Here is a 19,199-nt window from a genome sequence, read left to right on the forward strand (position 1 = left end):
TAAAGAGCAAAAATCAACAGTTGTGGGTCTAGCGAGCTAGAATGATATTACGCATTTATATGTATACTTCAGTCTAAATGTATTACGCTTTGTTTAATGCCTTGTGTAGCGAGTTAATTCTCACATACACTGAACCACTATACATACAACCATGTTCATGTATCAATACAAAGAGCAGCGAGATAAATTCTCACATACAAAACTGAAAATCTGTGAAAAACATACCAATCAGTTAGGTAAATGTTTTAATTACAATCTTTATTAAGCCTTAAACAAAGTCTGAGAAGCCAAAGCTTCGCTAGTGTAGGTGACGGATGAATCCCATCCAAGTACAGAGCGAACGATGTACTATAACTCGTTTGCAGATCGTAGTGCCGCTTTCTGGATGCCAAAATGTCCAAATTGAAATCCGGTGAGTTTTGTCCTAAAAATTCGTTTAAAGTGATGATGTACTTATTCACTTCTAATAACTGCTCATGTAGAATATCGTCCTTCTTTAAGAACTGGTCGGGGTCAGGGTGGTTATGAAACTTGTTCCACCAGTAAATAGAATAAAACGGAACTTGAAGAAAAATAAGTCGCACTGTTGGGAACTTGTGTATAAAGGTGTAGATATCCCGTAAATCCTGGCAAAGATCTGTTACCACTTGAAAATCAGATGATTTCAAAAAAATATATTTACCAGTCTTGAATGTTAAGTCACAGGTGCCCAACCATATAAAAAGAGTAATGTGTATCTGCCTGAAGTCCTGAAATGTCTTCACAGCTTTTTCTTTCAACCATTGTAAATTCTGTTGTACTGTCGTGCCGGGATGTATCCACCATATAATTTTCCGTTCAGGGTGTTTATCTACAGTCTGATCCTTTAAATACCTTCCCTTACTGTCAGATAAAACGACAGGTATATTTTTCAAAGTTCCCACATTTTCTAACCTCGGACTTAGGTTGGTGAGATTTTTCTCGGCTTTAGAAATAAGACTCATTCGGGTACAAAAATTTCAACAACCAACGGAAATAAAAGTGTCTCTGTGTAAAAACCATGTGCTTGCCGCCTACATGTAGTGTCACGCTTCAGTGCACGCAAATCGATCCTCGTGGTAATTCACAAAAATATTTCAGTTACACAGTATAAAATTGAAACAAATTGTCAAAAGCGGTTTACAAAACAAATTAATCCATTTGAAGTCCTCCACCATGAGATGTTCTTGCCTTTTACGGGGACTAAATAACTGGACAAGACATCATTACAAAAACACGTCTTTATTCTCCATAAGCACGCTCATACTAAAAACATCAAAAACAGCATTACGGGTCTGACCTTACACCCTTACCTGGAATAGCCCCGACCTCGAACAGAATTCAACCCTAATACATAACACATAGAAGCTAGTCAGGAGTATGAGGCTACAGCCTATGGTCAGGAATCTAATGCCAGAGCTAAACAAGAAAAGGTTGATGTACTACAGGTATGCAGTAAGGTCCACTGATCGTCATATAGAGTACATGACTGGTCTATTTTGGCATTGAAAATAACTATATGCTATATTGCACCAAATGAGCTATTAAGGATTTATTATTATTCATGGAATACACATTGTAATGTTTAAAAGAGAAGATGTAGAATAAGTGCCAATGAGACAACTCTCCATCAAAGTGACAAGTTATATAAAAAAAGGAAAACATTCAGATCCGTAGTCCAAAATAAGGCCATCAATGTTGAGCCCTTGCTTACACTAAACAGCAAGCTATAAAGGCACCAAAATGACTATAAAACAGGAAAACCAGCGGGTTAATCTATATAAGTTAACAAGAATCACATGTGAACTACACCAACAAACAACCACTGAACAATTTTGATGTCATGGTATACATAATGTGGGTTTACCACAAATTTAGATGTTCAATGAAGCAATATAGGCTTCTAGGTCTCTTGTGGGGAGAGTTTTCTCATTGGCAATCATACCACATCTTCTATTTTATGTTATAAGCAGACTTAAAAATCCATGAAATAATGCAAACACTTTCCAGAAATAGCCCAAGACTAGTTAAATTTAATTTCTGAATGAGAGTACATATGTATGATGACCTCTCTATTTTCAGAATGAGGTTGGCAAGTTAAAACAGATACTTGAAACTCAGAAGGTTCAGATGAATTCTAAACTTAAGAAATCTGCCAAGGATTTATCACAACAGATGTAAGTATACATACCAGAATATATTAAAGGAATTACAAATCTGCAGGTGGGGACCCAGTTGAAATAGAACAAAAGAATCGAAGCTCTTTGTTAGAGAAGGCGATAAATGTATACTGTAATGCTTACTATAGTAACAAAATTTTTAAAAGTTAATAGAAACAAATAAAACGACAATTTTCTTCTCAATTATGAAGTGGTTTTTTTTTTTAAAAACACCATTTGCATAAGTTTTCAATTTATCTATTACATAGTAATGCAGAACAATTAGATATCAAGCTGACAACATGGATTTCAATCAAGTTGGATGTAGAAAATGCATAACCTCCCCGGACGGAGAACATATCAATCTATTAGTTCAGTAATTTTCGTGTCAACCCTTCTATTATTTGACTCAAGAAAAAATTCCAAAAAATGGGTACATTGTATTGAAAAGAGGAAATCAAGTGCACCTTTTTAGGTTAAGGCGTGTTTGAGTTGAATATTTTGTTTTGATATCGTACAAAGCAAGAATATTACATACATCGTATTGCTTCAGATTCTATCATTTTTATATATCAAAGCTACAGGTTGACTTTATAACATAAAAAAATCACAGAACTAAAAGATGAAATATATGGGTCAAGTGAAATACCTATCTAATGAATCACAAAAAACAGAGTAGCTATTTTTTTTACTAAAAGTACTTGACGACAAGTTGGATGATGAAAATGCATATCTTCAAAAAATAAAAATTTTATGTGTGTGATAACTAGGGTTTAAAATCTTCAACCACTAAAAAAATCTAGTCTGCCCTTCCACGAAGTATTTAATTAGAATTTTTTTAGATGTTTAAGAATTTTCGAAAATTCCACCTGATAACCAACCGATCAGACAATAGTTTTAAGTTGAATCAATATAGACACGATCATTAACTGGTGCTCATTAGCTAGTTGATACATTTTTCTTTTAAATACAACTGACATATAAGGATCGTAATGGTGCTATGTGGATAAATTTATCGCTTTCCAAGAGCAAAATTGGCAGCACGTCATCCCTACAATGGCTTCTATTTCTACGATTGTGAAAATGAACTGGCGTAATGGGGAGATAATTTTGACAAAGTAGAATCCTGACTGTCTGCCTTGTGTTTGACTGTACAACAAGGAGTATACAAGTTATATCTATGTCCATCCTGTCGTACCTGTTCATTTATTTTAGGTGCAATGATTATTCATTTTTTGGTTTAATGTATATCTATACAGTGGCGGATCCAAGGGGGGGGGGGGGTTCCGGGGGTTGGAACCCCCCTTTTTTTTTACCTATCAATGCATTTGAATGGGAGCATATAGTTGGAACCCCCCCCCCTTTACTCTGGGTTGGGACCCCCCCCCCTTTTTAAAATGGCTGGATCTGCCACTGCTATAAATTACATTTAATTTGCTGTTGGTGTTAGAGGGGTTACAATCTTAACCTAGGAGATAAGTATCTTGAAAATAGTAAGTTTTTCTCTAAATGTATTTTAAAATGTTAGAATTGATAGTAATTGAAAACCTACTGTTTTACCCAGCTATCAGATTTCTGATTGAATTTGTGTACCCTGCTCTATATTATAACAATAGAAAACATTTTATCTTCATCATTTTACATGTATTAATTAGTGTGTTTTATTATATCCTATATTATATATGTTTTTACCTTTTTAGGGAGTTGATAGAATCAGACAGGAACAAGGTGTCACAACAGAATACACAGCTATTTACTGACCTGGAGAAATTTCGTGAGATAGTTCAAATCAAGAACAAGGAAAATCTCAAGGTTGGTAATCTTTTATTTTGGATTTGTATTTTCATCAGTTTTGGTAAAGCAAAAATAAAGTGAATATAAATTGCCACTAAAATATAAATTTGGGCATCTTTTTTATGAAAACATAAACTAAACTGAATAACCATGACATTTGAAAAAAAAATAGAGAGCTAAATGTAAGAGGCTCAACATGAAAAAAGTATTTACAACAGTAATTTTGTGTACAGCATACTGTGAAGTATTCATATTTGATCATAAAACAAAGAACCAGCCATGTATTGTTGATGTTGCAGTGACATTCCAAAGTGTGTTCTTCAGAATAATATTCATGTTTTATTGATTGTTATATGTTAGTAAGTTAATGGAGTTTAATTTGATTGATTCATTTTAAAGCCTATTTTTACTGTTTATGTTATTATTTATTTCCAGTTACAAGAAGATATGCTACAGCTACAAGAACAAGTGAAGGAATTGTCCTTTAAATTAAAACATTCAGATGAGGCAAAGAAAACAGAAGAAGAACTCCAATCTAAATTACAAAAGAAGTAAGTCATATTGTTTATTACCTCCTCATGACTTTCTTGCCTTGTCTTTGTATTATATGGTTTTCATGTAATGTTCAGGTGCAATAAGTTTTTTCTGTGTTAAATTCTTTATTAACTGTACCTACTATGTGTATTCCAAAGGTTCGCCCTTTCGCAATACCAATGAGCCAAAGGTTGCAGTGGAATTATAGTATTCCTATCAAACAATCCAAGGGATTGACTTATGTTTTGACAAAAGGTAGATCAGATCTTGATCACCTATTTATAACAAACACTTGTTAAAAAAAAGTTTATTTGGCCTTTGAGTCCTTATCTGGTAAATCCAGAAAAGAGCTTTTTAAAAGAAGCATACTTTATTGTCATATTATTTAATTTTGGATGTAACGCGTCTTCTGATTGGCTGCCGTTATTTTGTTACGAGCCCATAGACATAATTTAGTCAAGTGACCGTGACGTCATCAACGTTTAGATGGTTTTCTACGGTTTAAAATGGAATTTAGAATTAAATTATAAGAAATGACTGTAATATTTTTTCTGTCTATTCGAAATAGCATAAAAAATGTAGTGCACACTGTTAAATAACCCGCTACACGCGTTATTCAGTGTGCATCAAATTTTTTATGTTATTTCTTCATAGACAGAAAAAATATTACAGTCATTCCTTAATTAAATTGTTGTAATGTGATATATTTTGTGTTATTTAGATTGGACGATCAGGAAGATGAACTAAAACGAGTGAGGAACTTCCTGACTAAGAAAGCCGAGGAGGCAGGAGAGGCAGAGAAGTCGGCATGGTAATATTTATAGTATAACTCATTTAACATACTGAACCTCCTTAAATATTGCCATGAATGCTGTACTCATATAGATTAGATTAGCAATAAAGAAAAAATGCCAAATTATTTTGTAGTATTTAAGCTATTAAAGGAAATATTTGTTGATATCCTACTTTTAAGTTATTTCTCGTAATTTGATTGGCTGATATTGTCGTAATAAATTTCAGCACAATTTTTTATTTCGTCAATTAAAATTATCTCCCTTATACCATTGAACTAATAAAAACAATATTTTTTTGAGTTGCTTTATAGTCTTTATTTTTCATTTTTCACAGTTTTAGATTAAATATCTAAATAAATTTGGTTTTTATGTCCTAATAATTGAATTTGTATATAATAATATGTAATATAATTAAATCAGGATAAATTCGTTACACAGTGTGCAATTGTCCTAATACGCAATTTATCCTGTCAATAAAATTCATATGGGGTTTGGCTTTATTAACCCAATAAAAATTTCGTATAAGGACAATTGCACACTGTAACTAATGATATGCATGTTTGAAAACTGACATCTTTTAAAGAGTTTTACTTAATTGTACATTTGACATTTCAGGCATGACATGAACAAGATGATACATGAGATGAGTCAACAGATGTCAATGCATTTAGAGTCACAAAAGACCAGCGACAGTAAAGATCAGGACGCAAAGGTGGCACAGCGGTACAAAAAACATATCCATGACCTGAACACAGAGCTACAGACTGAAAGAGCTCTACACAAGATCACAGCCTCTTCATTGCAGAGTTTAGAGGAGGACTGTGTGAGGCTCAGACAACAGTGCCAGGCAATGAGGAAACGCAATAATTCAACTTCAGACAAGTAAATGTCATCTTTATCTTTTACTCCATTTTTCAAGATCTTATGTTTTTTGAATCTATGTGATGATTTTTACTTCACAGCAAATTTGGAATTCAGATCAAATCAGATTCAAATAATTTTTTTTTATAAAAGTTTATAGAAATCAGTTATATTTGACGGAACTTTTTGAGATGTTCATGCTACATGAATACAATCTGTAATATAATATTTGGTTGAATTTACGAGCATTTCTCACCTCTTGTTTTTCTAGACGATACAAATCCAGAATGGAAGCCATTAATGAAATCATTGCCCAATCACAAACACAAGCACAGGCCATGTTGGCCAGATGTGGCTTCAGGGAATTACCTAGACGAGTCATTAAAGATCTGGCTAGCCCTGGAGTTACCTTTGAGACTTCACCAGACAATTCTGTATGTAGTGACATGTCTTTCAACAGCACCATTGCAATAAACAGTGAATCATCACCAACCAATCCTACTATGAAATCAACGCCCAGGAAAACTTAAGTCTTAAATGTGATTACTAAAAATATCATGCAAAAATGTCAGCATTACCTGTAATAGTTTTTTCATTGAAGATCAGGTTTTTCATTTACGTTAAGTGCCAAGAATTACTATACATACATTTTTCATGCATATTATGGAAGGGTAATATAAGAAGGAAGAGAATTTGAAAAAAACACCCTTTCTGATCTTTTTAATTCACCGATTACTTTAGCAAAGTATGCATTTAAAGAGAACATTTTTGTCGAGCCTGCAACTTTTGTTGCAGAAAGCTCGACATAGGGATAGTGATCCGGCGGCGGCGGCGGCGGCGGTGTTAGCTAACTTCTTAAAAGCTTTATATTTTAGAAGGTGGAAGACCTGGATGCTTCATACTTTGTATATAGATGCCTCATGTTACGAAGTTTCCGTCAGTCACATGTCCAATGTCCTTGACCTCATTTTCATGGTTCAGTGACCACTTGAAAAAAAAGTTCAGAGTTTTTGTAATGTTGAATTCTCTCTTATTATAAGTAATAGGATAACTATATTTGATATGTGCGTACCTTGAAAGGTCCTCATGTCTGTCAGACAATTTTCACTTGACCTCGACCTCATTTTATGGATCAGTGAACAAGGTTAAGTTTTGGTGGTCAAGTCCATATCTCAGATACTACAAGCAATAGGGCTAGTATATTCGGTGTATGGAAGGACTGTAAGGTGTACATGTCCAACTGGCAGGTGTCATCTGACCTTGACCTCATTTTCATGGTTTAGTGGTTATAGTTAAATTTTTGTGTTTTGGTCTTTTGTTCTCATACTATATGCAATAGGTCTACTATATTTCTTGTATGGAATGATTGTAAGGTGTACCTATCTAGCGGGCAGATGTCATGTGACCTTGACCTCATTTTCATGGTTCAGTGGTCAAAGTTAAGTTTTTGAGTTTTGGACTTTTTATCTAATACTATATGCCATAGGTCATCTATATTTGGTGTATGGAAATATTTTATGATCTTTATGTCAGTCGCACAGGTTTTATTTGACCGTGACCTCATTTTCTCGGTTCATTGCACAGTGTTAAGTTTTTGTGTTTTGGTCTATTTTTCTTAAACTATAAGTAATAGGTCAACTATATATGTTGTATAGAAGCATTGTTAGCTGTACATGTCTGCCTGGCATGGTTCATCTGACCTTGACCTCATTTTCAAGGTTCATTGGTCTTTGTTTAGTTATCTTGGTTAATGTTAAGTTTATGTGACAGTTGTATTAAAGCTTAGCTTTATACTTAGGACTATCAACATAATATCAATGATTAGTATAGAAGGCGAGACATTTCAGCGTGTGCACTCTTGTTCATTTAGATACTAAATCATACTTTAATCTACTAATTGGTGCAGATCTGTTTTAGTATGGTACATGTCAATATTTTTCATTATTTCAGTAATCATGTTGTCTAAGTTTAGAAGATATATATTCATCCTACCGTCACAAGGAATCATGTCTGTTATATTTGTTTTCACAATAGATATTGTCTGTGATTAGTTTATAATTACATGACATTGGTGGTCCATGTCAAAAATAGGAAGCATTTCACCCATTATTACAATAGTGTACAACTGTGTTCTCTCTCATGTGAATAAGACAGGTTGAGAGATACCCCCATCTACTCAGTTTGCTTACTTATAATTTAAGACTATATTTCTCAATGGTAATGAAGTTTTTGTGTGTAGTAGAGTGGTAACATAGGGATTGTTAGTTGTCTTCTGTTGTCTATTATTATGTCACCCGATCGACAATGTCGGGTGACATATTGCTTTTCCTCTGTTTCTTTTTCCGTATTATTATGTCACCCGATCGACAAAGTCGGGTGACATATTGCTTTTCCTCTGTTTCTTTTTCCCTATTATTATTATTATTATTATTATTATTATTATTATTATTATTATTTTTCTTCCACCTAATTTTGTCCGGCAGTTTTCTCAGAGCCAAAGGAACCAATCTCAATGATAGTGCACTATAACAAGGAACCCTGACTTGCCTGTTTCTTTCAGGTATTGGAACTAAAAAAATGGCTGCCATCACCATGGAAACGAAAAAATGGTGAAAAAATATAATTTTAGAGTTAAGGGAATTGTTTGAGAATGCTTAGGCTTAAAATCTTTAGATTTTAATACAATGTAGGTGCCCACTATATACTGCTTTGGGATGATTTTGGCAATCATTGGAACTGCTATGTTGCCATGGATACCACACCAAAAATTTCCAAAATATGGAAATGCTCCAAATTTAATAAAACTTCACAGAAACGATGAGCAACATTGTAAGATGTGGAATTTGGCGTTGGAATTTTGAAAATGTCTGCCGTTACCATGGAAACAATACAAAACAGGTCAAAATGGTCCAAAAAACACCTAAAAGTGGCATTTACTTTCTTAAAAGGGTAGGTCAAATCCATTGAAACTCTGATGGTATGTTCCCTTCCATGTACCAATGTGGTATCTACCATTAGAAATTTTGAATGGTCTGTGTAACCATAGAAATTAGCCAAAATGTCAAAAATTTCAAAAATTTCAAAATGCTAAAAAAAAAATGAAACTTACTATGATTGTTGACTGTCAAGTCTGCATGAGACTTTTGAAGTTGGAATTTCCAAAATGGCTACCGTTGCCATGGAAACTGGAAAAATGTCAAATATTTTCAAAATGCTCCAAACTTAATGAAACTTAATATTATTGTAAACTGGCATGTATAGATGAGACTTTTGACTTAGAAAATTTCAAAATGGCTGCCGTTGCCATGGAAACAGCAAAAAGTCATGTTTTTAAAAATGATCTAAATGTACTGAAAATTTACAGAAAAATGTATAGCCATGCAAATATGTGCATTCACTGTTAAAAGTTTTTGAAATGGCTGCCGCTTAGTGGCTATGGGGGGAAGGGTGACATCCGCTATTGCTTGCAATGGCAAATCTAGTTATTATGTCACCCGATCGACAATGTCGGGTGACATATTGCTTTTCCTCCGTTTCTTTGTTATTATTATTCTTCTTATTCTTCCAATGATTTTTGTCCGGCAGATTTTTTGAAGGCAATGGAACCAATCTTAGTGATAGTCAACTATAATGAGGAACACAAAATTTCGGGTTGCAGTAGGTCATAGGACCATTAAAAATGGCTGCCGTTACCATGGAAACGGAACAAATGTGAAAAATTCCACTTTTTGGTTTTGGGGAATTATTTTGAGATGCTTTAACTTAGAATCATTATATTTTGATACAATGTAGGTGCCGGGCATATACTTGTTTTGGATGATTTTTGGCATTCATTGGAACTACTATGTTGCCATGGATACTACACCAAAAATTTCCAAAATATCAAAATGCTCCAAATTTGATGAAACTTCACAGTAATGATGAGCAACATTGGAAGATGTGCAATTTGGCTTTGGAATTTCGAAAATGTCTTGTGTTACCATGGAAACGAGGCAAAAAAGGTCAAAACGCTTTAAAAACCTTAAAAAGTGGCATTTACTTTCTTAAAATGGTAGGTCAAATCCATTGAAACTTTGATGGTATGTTCCCTCCCATGTACCAATGGAGTATCTGCCATTAGAAATTTGGAATGGTCTGTGTTACCATAGAAACCAGCCAAAATGTCCAAAATTTCAAAAAATTTCAAAATTCTTCAAACTTGATGAAACTTAATATATTTGTTGACTGTCTAGTCTGCATGAGACTTTTGAAGTTGGAATTTCCAAAATGGCTACCGTTGCCATGGAAACTGCAGAAATGTCAAATATTTTCAAAATGCTCCAAACTTAATGAAACTTAATATTATTGTTTACTGGCATGTATAGATGAGACTTTTGACTTCGGAATTTTCAAAATGGCTGCCGTTGCCATGGAAACAGCAGAAATGTGAAACTTTTGACAATGCTGTTATTGTATTGAAAATTTACAGAAAGATATATCGCAATTCATAGATCTGCATTCACTGTTAAGTTGTTTTAAAATGGGTGCCGCTTAGTGGCAATGAGGGGAAGGGTGACATCCGCTATTGCTTGCAATGGCAATTCTAGTTATTATTATTTTTCTTCCACCTAATTTTGTCCGCCCGCTTTCTCAGAGCCAAAGGAACCAATCTGAATGATGGTGCACTATAACAAGGAACCCTGACTTTCCTGTTGCTTTCCGGTATTGGAACTAAAAAAATGGCTGCCATCACCATGGAAACGGAAAAATGGTGAAAAAATATAATTTTGGAGTTAGGTGAATTGTTTGAGAATGCTTAACCTTAAAATCTTTAGATTTTAATACAATGTAGGTGCCCACTATATACTGCTTTGGGATGATTTTGGCAATCATTGGAACAGCTATGTTGCCATGGATACTACACCAAAAATTTCCAAAATATGGAAATGCTCCAAATTTTGTAAAACTTCACAGTAACGATGAGCAACATTGGTAGAGGTGGAATTTGGCGTTGGAATTTCGAAAATGTCTGCCGTTACCATGGAAACGATGCAAAACAGGTCAAAATGGTCCAAAAACCTTAAAGTGGCATTTACTTTCTTAAAATGGTAGGTCAAATGGATCGAAACTTTGATGGTATGGTCCCTCCCATGTACCAATGTGGTATATGCCATTAAATTTTGGGAATGGTCTCTGTTGCCATAGGAACCATCACAAATGTCAAAAATTTCAAAAATTTCAAAATGCTCCAAATTTGATGAAACTTAATATGATTGTAGACTGTCAAGTCTAGATGAGACTTTTGAAGTTGGAATATCCAAAATGGCCACCGTTGCCATGGAAACTGGAAAAATGTCAAATATTTCGGAAATGCTCCAAACTTAACCAAACTCAATATTATTGTAAACTGGCATGTATAGATGAGACTTTTGACTTTGGAATTTTCAAAATGGCTGCCGTTGCCATGGAAACAGCAGAAATGTGAAACTTTTAACAATGCTCTTATTTTACTGAAAATTAACAGAAAGATATATCGCAATTCAATGATCTGCATTCACTGTTAAGTTGTTTTGAATGGCTGCGGCTTAGTGGCAATGGGGGGAAGGGTGACATCCGCTATTGCTTGCAATGGCAATTCTAGTTGTTGTCTGTTTTTTTATTACATTATAGTCCGATGTGTCACTCTGACCATTGAACACTAATTAATCAAATTTGCAATAATCCTCTACAATATAAAGTTGTGTGAATTATTTCACTGTATGGAATTGTTGGGTGTCTGATCTAAGGTTTTCAAAATGTTTAATTGTTGTACAAACACTGAAACAGATGAATAGGTGTGCAAAGGTTTTTATGGCCCAGCAACGAAGTTGTTGTTGCCATATAGTTTTACCCTTTTCTGAAATTCCGTCATTCCGTCATTCCATCATTCCACAAAAAACCATTATACGGAGTTTTTTTCTAAACGCCTTCAGATATTGGGCTGATTTTTGGTATGTGAGTTAACCATGATGAGTTACAGGTCAAGTTTAAGTTTTGTCCCGCTCTACATTTTTGTCGAAATTACGGGCTTTGTACTTTGATAAATTATTGAAAATCAAAGGTTTTTTTTTCTATACGCCTCCAGATTTTTAGCTCATTTTTGATATGTGAGACTACCATCATGTTTGTGTCCACATGTGTTTATATTGAAATTGCAGATTTTCAATTTTTTGGGACGGGGCCATTCATGTCGCTTTGACGCATCTAGTTTTCCATTAATAGCTCGCATATGAGTCACTTGAATATAGTGCTAATTTTTTCCAAATTATGAATTGTGCTATAACTTGGGGTGAAGTGCTTCAGTTCTTACACTGTGATTTTACAAAGAATGTGATATGATTTATTTATTCACTATTTTTCTATTTATCTGCATATTTATTATTTATTTAGCTGTTTAAGCATTTACTCATATTTTTTGTCTTTTCTTTTACTCATTGTTGTTAGATATGTATACATATACGCACATGCAAATTATTCTCCTTTGAAAAAATGGAAAAGATGTAATATTTACATCTGGCAATGCTTTTATTGAAAGTTTAAACACAGCTGTAAACATGGTAAAAGTTAAAATATAGATGGTCCTGACCATACAATCAGGAATGATCAGAAATAGAGTTTATTTATCTGTGATAGGAAAATATTTTGTTTTATATTTTGGAAATTTTCTCTTTGCTTCATTGTTGAAATCATTCCTTATGTTATTTATTTATTAAGTCTACTTATAGATGAGTGGTATAACTTGTAATCAGTAGGGAAAAAAATCAAGGCTTCCAAAACGGTCATATATTCCGGACATGACCGAAACTTTCATAAAAAGTCCGACTGCTTTCAGCCTCAAACGGACAAATAGAATTGGTTTGCCACTTTTTGTTATTCAAGGCATTTTTCATAAAACGGTCATTTCAATTTTGACCAACTATCGATCATTAAAAATGTCCGTTTGGGTTTTTGACATGTCCGCTTGGGCATACTATTTCACACAGATATTTCGGTCATAATTGGGTTTATTACAACAGATGCATTATATTTAAGATTCTTTGAAGTGTCTCAGTTAGTCTAATTCTCTGGGTACATAACTGTACGGCTTAGTCTTTAGCTTGTGTACATCAATATAAAGTAGAAAAAACACGTTTACTTTTATTTAAATAACAACAAGCTGTCAAACAATTATCCCTTCAATAAGTTATATTGAAGCCATAAATCATTCACTGATTACAGGTTTGTTACCTTTGATGAGGTGTCCTTAGCTTGTCTTTAACAATAGAACTAATGATGCATAACAATGTACATAAAGGTGATCAGGTAACGAGGTCAAATACACGGGTGTCATTCGGTTTATCGAGAGAAATGATCGTGAAAGAATATCTAACGGTGGTCAAGTATTGAGAGACGATCGTGAAAGTTCTGGTATGAATTAACATGATATTTAAAAAAATCAAAATCATTTATGAAATTCAGGACTTAGTATTACATTAGAGGGGCATATATAACCAGGGTTGGTGAAATAAAACAGGGTTAAAATTGTGAATTTTAGATGCCCATTAATATGGTAAAATTTTTATACATTTTAAACCAATTTCAAAACCCCCCTTTTTTTTCAAACCCTGAATCCACCTTTATTAGTCCCCAGTACTTGATAATTGGCATATTCCATCTATAAACAGTTATATCATGAAACAAAACAGTGTAATAATGTTATTAGATTAGCAGTAGGGTGACGCCAGGTCATCTCAAGTCTTCACCCCATATCTTGCACACTTCAGAAACCTCAGAAAAAATCGGGAAAAAGGCATTTTTGAAACCGTCAGCAGAAAAAATCTCTTTGAGAGTCTACCCGATTTTATTTTTTGATTAACAGTATAGATATTTAATATTAGGATTACATAATACATCATATCACTGTTTGTCCAGAAATTTGTATTTATATGATACAAATCAGGTCGTATTCCTTAATATTTCCAATTTAAATTCCTTTGCATTTTCCTGTTGCCATAGCAACGTATTACAAAAACATCATCACTGATAAAAATGTGTTATATGATTTGCAGTGGTAACCTTACTTTTTACTTTTAACAACAAACACACTCCTAGTCACACCTTTGCTCTAGGAAGCCTGCAAATGTGTTGATTTTTGTCTAATTTTGGTACGCTTTTTGGACTCGTAACTAAGGAAACATTTTCCTTAGATACGAGATGTAATGATGTGATCGAAAAAAAAAATTTTCTCTAACATGTTTTTTATGGTATAACAAATCAATTCAGAGCACTTTAAACAAAATCTAAATTTTTGCACATTCCATGTTTGTACAGTATGAAGCTCTATACTTATTGGCACGGCCTCTTAATCTTTTATCTTCAATTTTTAAAACATAATCCATTGTACAGCATTTTGGACAATTAAGAGCTGGGCAAGACAACCGAACCGCGCAATGGTGCTGAAAGTACCATTATTGTAATCTGGACTTCTACAGTCCATTTGAGGGTGTAGTAATATTTGCCACTATTTCCTCCCTAAGGGCCTTGTAACAGGCATAAATAAAGGCTTAGAAATAAGAACGTCACAACAGCAGATACATTTTCTACATATAGAGCGGTAGAGGGAACACCTCATGTGCAATTCTTAACACCTCCAAATACTCCGACTCCATCAAACATCTAGAGCTGGTGTGACTCAAGATCCAATAGTGCTGAAAGGGAAAAAGCAATATGGATATTGTAATCAAGACTTCTCCAGTCTATTTAATTGTATGTTACTGTGATACAGGGTTTTCACATTGAGGGTGGTGCAAATGTTGATTATTTTAATAATTTTATGACGCCTTGGCTGTAAGTCTTCTAAAATTATCATGTTTGCACTCTGCATATAAAAGAACCCTTAAGCTACAACTCTTTTGAGGGTCAGTAGGTGGGCTAAAGCAAGGCTAAATTCCTCTCAGTTGGCAGTTGAAATTTCCCTTAACATCATCTTCTGCACACTTAAAATTGATGTTATATGGAATAAAGAGATGTAAGAGAACTATTCTACAGAGACCAAAAAATGTTGATGTTAAAAATAGGTTTCTGAAGGACTTCATCAATGAGAAAATCCAATATAGGTTAGCAGTAAGAGGCTTAATTGGAGATAACAATCTATTCAATGGAATCAAATCAACAGCCTTATTTGTGATGAAATCAGTCCTTGGAAAATAAATGAAGGACAGCGATAAAAGACAACTGAATTAACGGATATAACATACATTTTTTTCTAGTTCTCAGAATATACATGAGATATTTGCAACTGGGCATAATTGAAACAATGAATTATTCAAGTATTCATTTTTTCTCTGTTTTGACATATCGAATCAAAAAGATAAAAAAGAAATCAAAATATTTGGCCATGGGTTTACCAAAAATAAAACACAACAAATAGAATATTAGAAAACTATTTTCAGTATACCCATAGGTGAAAATTTTCACATCGAATTTATTTTTTTGTAAAATTATTTGATTATCTGTTGATTATATGCGGGGTCACTAAAGATTAAAAAAGATGTTTTGTTTTTTCGGGGGGGGGGGGGGAAAGATTGAGGTAAAAGTATAAGAATGTCAACAACATGGCAAAATGAAAAAAAAAATCTTCATGTTTTCGGGGGTTTAAAATGGCTCCGAAGTTGGAATATACATTTAGAAGTACAATTCTTTTAACTTGAGCTATTTCTAGTCAAAACCTATCAACATTTTTTACTCTAAAATTGACTTAAAATTTTACATTATTCTGATGTTGAAAGACTTTGTTTATACATGTCACCTTTAACATCTGATATTTTTATTATCTAGAGCTCTGTAAAAAAAAAAAAAAAATATATGTGAAAAAAAAAATAAAAATTACAAAAAATAATATGAAAGCAAAATTGTAAACAGAGTTCTAGTTAATAAACATTGAAGGTGGAATAAAAAGAAGGCATATTTTAAAATTTCTTTTTATTCAATTAATTTATGATTACAACTCATTACTTATTGGTGAACTTTTTGTACTGAACAGGTTTTTTCTTTCATTTGTATATATTGACTTATTTTGTCTAGCTATACATTTTGACTGGTATTGAAAAATTGTTTTAAAGTTGGAATATTTATTTGGAAGTGCATTTTTTTTTAATTTTAGTTATTTGAAGACAGATCTATCTTTTCAAAAAATAACGCTAACATTGTCTTAAAATGTTGCAATATTTTTTTGATTTTGAATGACTTTGTTTAAACCTATAAAATTTAACATCTAATATTTTTATTATCTAGAGCTCTGTAAAAAAAAAAATACATGTGAAAAAAAAAAAATAAAATTACAAAAAATAAACAAAATATATAACACGATAAACAAATAGGTCAGTGGCGGATCCAGGAATTTTCATAAGTGGGGGCCCACTGACTGACCTAAGAGGGGCCGCTCCAGGCACGCTTCAGTGATTCCCTATATAAGCAACCAAATTTTTTCCCAAATCCGCCTCTGTAGGTGTAATTATATATAAGCCGTGTAATTGTTATGTTTCTTTATTTCTTCATGGATCAGTGATTTTAATACCTGGTTAATTACTGGCACGTGCCGTCGGACAAAACCTTTGATGACAGAAAAAATCAAATTACGACGTAACTACAATTTTTAATGACTAAAAAATTCAGATACATTATCTTCATGAAAAACTACGTCCGATGGTATGTTTTATTCATTCATAGCACCATCCAATCATGCGCTTAGTGCAGTTTCATGAGCTTATGTCACCAAGGCGGCCTAGGTGGTGTTTAGACGCTCCCGTTTTAATGATATTACTTGAATCAAGGATTTGTATAGTAAGATCTTACTATACAAATCCTTGCTTGAATTGAAAATTTTCCAACTATGAGAAGATTTTTTATATTTCAAAACGTCTTCATTTATTACATACGAAAGAGAAAACCTGTACCAAGTCAGGAATATGACAGTTGTTATCCATTCGTTTGATGTGTTTGGACTTTTGATTTTGCCTTTTGATTTTTGATTTTCCTTTTTGAATTTTCCTGGGAGTTCAGTATTTTTGTGTTTTTACTTTTTCCCTATTTATGAAAATTCTGGATCAACCATTGCTTAGTTCTAGTTATCTAAGGTCCTAGTGTGAAATAAAGTCAATGGGAATTGGTCTTTTCAAACACATCTACATACATGTATACGTTTTCTCATGGGTTGGTTCATATACCCGTAGCTAGGGTGGGTTCGGACGAACCGAAACCCCTTGAAAACAAATAAGCACTGTTAAAGTCAACGTTCTGTTCGAATTGTGACTGTTAAAGTCGAGTTCGTGAGTCCAAATAACACCCCCCCCCCCCGCCACCCCCTTGAAAATTTCTGGGTACGGGCCTGTGGTTCATGCAATATTGAAATTATGTTTACTCAATGCGCAGTTACTGAAGTTTATATTTGCCACTATTCTTTTTTATTTCATATAAATGATTTTTTAATTTTTTTTCTTTGAAAAATTTGTGGTGTTGAAATAGGGAATGGACACAGATACCTAAGCAATTTAACAAAAGAAATTTTGTGTAATGTCATCAATCTGTATTACACGTAGACAGGATGTTCTCTAGAAAACTATACGTTATACACACCCGAGAATACACGCACTGTCGTAATGGAAAATTACTGTAAGTTATATAATTACCTGTAATCAGCGTTGCAACAAATCAGTTGACCGACCATGTCATTACAGTTCAAACAGATTTTCCTCAAATTAAAATGGAATATTCATTTTATCTTTAAAAATTTTTAACTTTAAAAAGTACACTTTGACAAAATTATGAAATAGAAATGAAATCGTATTGTAAAAAAGATTAAGATATAATTTTACAACGATCCTAAAAAAATATCCTAACAAACGTCGAATCAAACAATATGAACCTACGCAGTTTTATATTATAAGACTGACATACGCCAGTTTGCTAACTCAGTGTGCTGGGCCAGGATGTGGGTGAGGTGCTGGAACTTGATATATCATTAAGTTACAGTTCTGTTAGAATTTGATTCAGGATCAATTCATCGGTTACACTCCCCTATCACGAGTGATTCTTTGTTTTGCTGACATTCTAAAAAAGGTATTGTGTAAGTGTTGACTCTCAATTTTCATGATTAATAACAGATATCGACTCGTTACCCGGACTACTGCAAAAGCAATTATTCATTTCACTGATTTAGATGGAAGGTAAACGGACAGAAAGTCACAGGACAAAAAGTCACAAATTTGATAGGCCTAGCTAGGACAAAAAGTCACAGGACAAAAAGTCAGAAACAATTTTTGACAATTGTTTGAATATAAATGAAAAAGATTTTGAAATATTTTCTTTTAATTACATATATTCTTTTTTAATTTAAGGAATTATTGCTCATAAACTTTGATAAATGAAAATGTATAAGATTTTAATCATGCAAAGGATATATATATATTTATTGGCAAATTGAAGCCATTTAAGTACCAAGCCTCTTTGACAGATTGAATAGGGGTTTGGTTGCCCAGTCTCCCGAGACCAGTATCTGAGACTACTATCTCAGTGATGAGCTTTATGTATTATGTATTGTGCTTGTCATATATGTATGTCGGATAAAAGCTCTGCAGAGCTTATGTTGTATTGTTATATATGTATAACTGAATTTAAATAAATGACAATGTGAATTTTGCTAGCCCCTAACAACTAACAAGTAAGAATTAGGTTACTTATTTTTGTAATACAAACAATTATGACGTCTTGCATGGCTTTTTTTTACCATGACGGCGTCCCAGAAAAATAGCCATGCAAGACGTCATTATCATTTGGACTAATATTATGGCACATATTGTCATACCACAGGGATTTGTGTCAATTTATCTGGTTTTCTATCCTCACGAACCTCAAAAAACTAGTGATAAAGTGTTAACTTACTTCTTAATTAAAGCCTAATATTAAGAAGGCAGAAGACCTGGACCATTCATACTTTTTATATATATATATACATGCCTTAAGTTATGAAGTTTACATCTGTCAT

General features: G+C 33.3%; 1 protein-coding gene and 1 long non-coding RNA gene across 2 annotated transcripts; one reads left to right on the forward strand and one right to left on the reverse strand.

The window, feature by feature from the left end:
• Nucleotides 1-232: 232 nt before the first annotated feature.
• Nucleotides 233-1,372, reverse strand: LOC143083765 (uncharacterized). The gene is made up of 2 exons (XR_012980873.1): nucleotides 683-1,372; nucleotides 233-424 (listed from the first exon to the last, which is right to left on the reverse strand). It is a non-coding gene; the product is annotated as an uncharacterized LOC143083765 (long non-coding RNA).
• A 12-nt stretch (nucleotides 1,373-1,384) lies between these two features.
• On the forward strand, nucleotides 1,385-6,760 carry LOC143083766 (uncharacterized). Its single transcript, XM_076260077.1, has 7 exons — nucleotides 1,385-1,466; nucleotides 2,101-2,195; nucleotides 3,878-3,989; nucleotides 4,407-4,522; nucleotides 5,227-5,316; nucleotides 5,915-6,181; nucleotides 6,432-6,760. Exons 2-7 carry the CDS (start codon nucleotides 2,149-2,151, stop codon nucleotides 6,688-6,690), a joined length of 891 nt encoding a protein of 296 aa, XP_076116192.1. The 5' UTR covers nucleotides 1,385-1,466; nucleotides 2,101-2,148; the 3' UTR covers nucleotides 6,691-6,760.
• The last annotated feature ends 12,439 nt before the right edge of the window (nucleotides 6,761-19,199 follow it).

This window comes from Mytilus galloprovincialis, chromosome 7 (assembly GCF_965363235.1).
Source record: "Mytilus galloprovincialis chromosome 7, xbMytGall1.hap1.1, whole genome shotgun sequence".
Taxonomy (NCBI): Eukaryota; Metazoa; Mollusca; class Bivalvia; order Mytilida; family Mytilidae; genus Mytilus; species Mytilus galloprovincialis.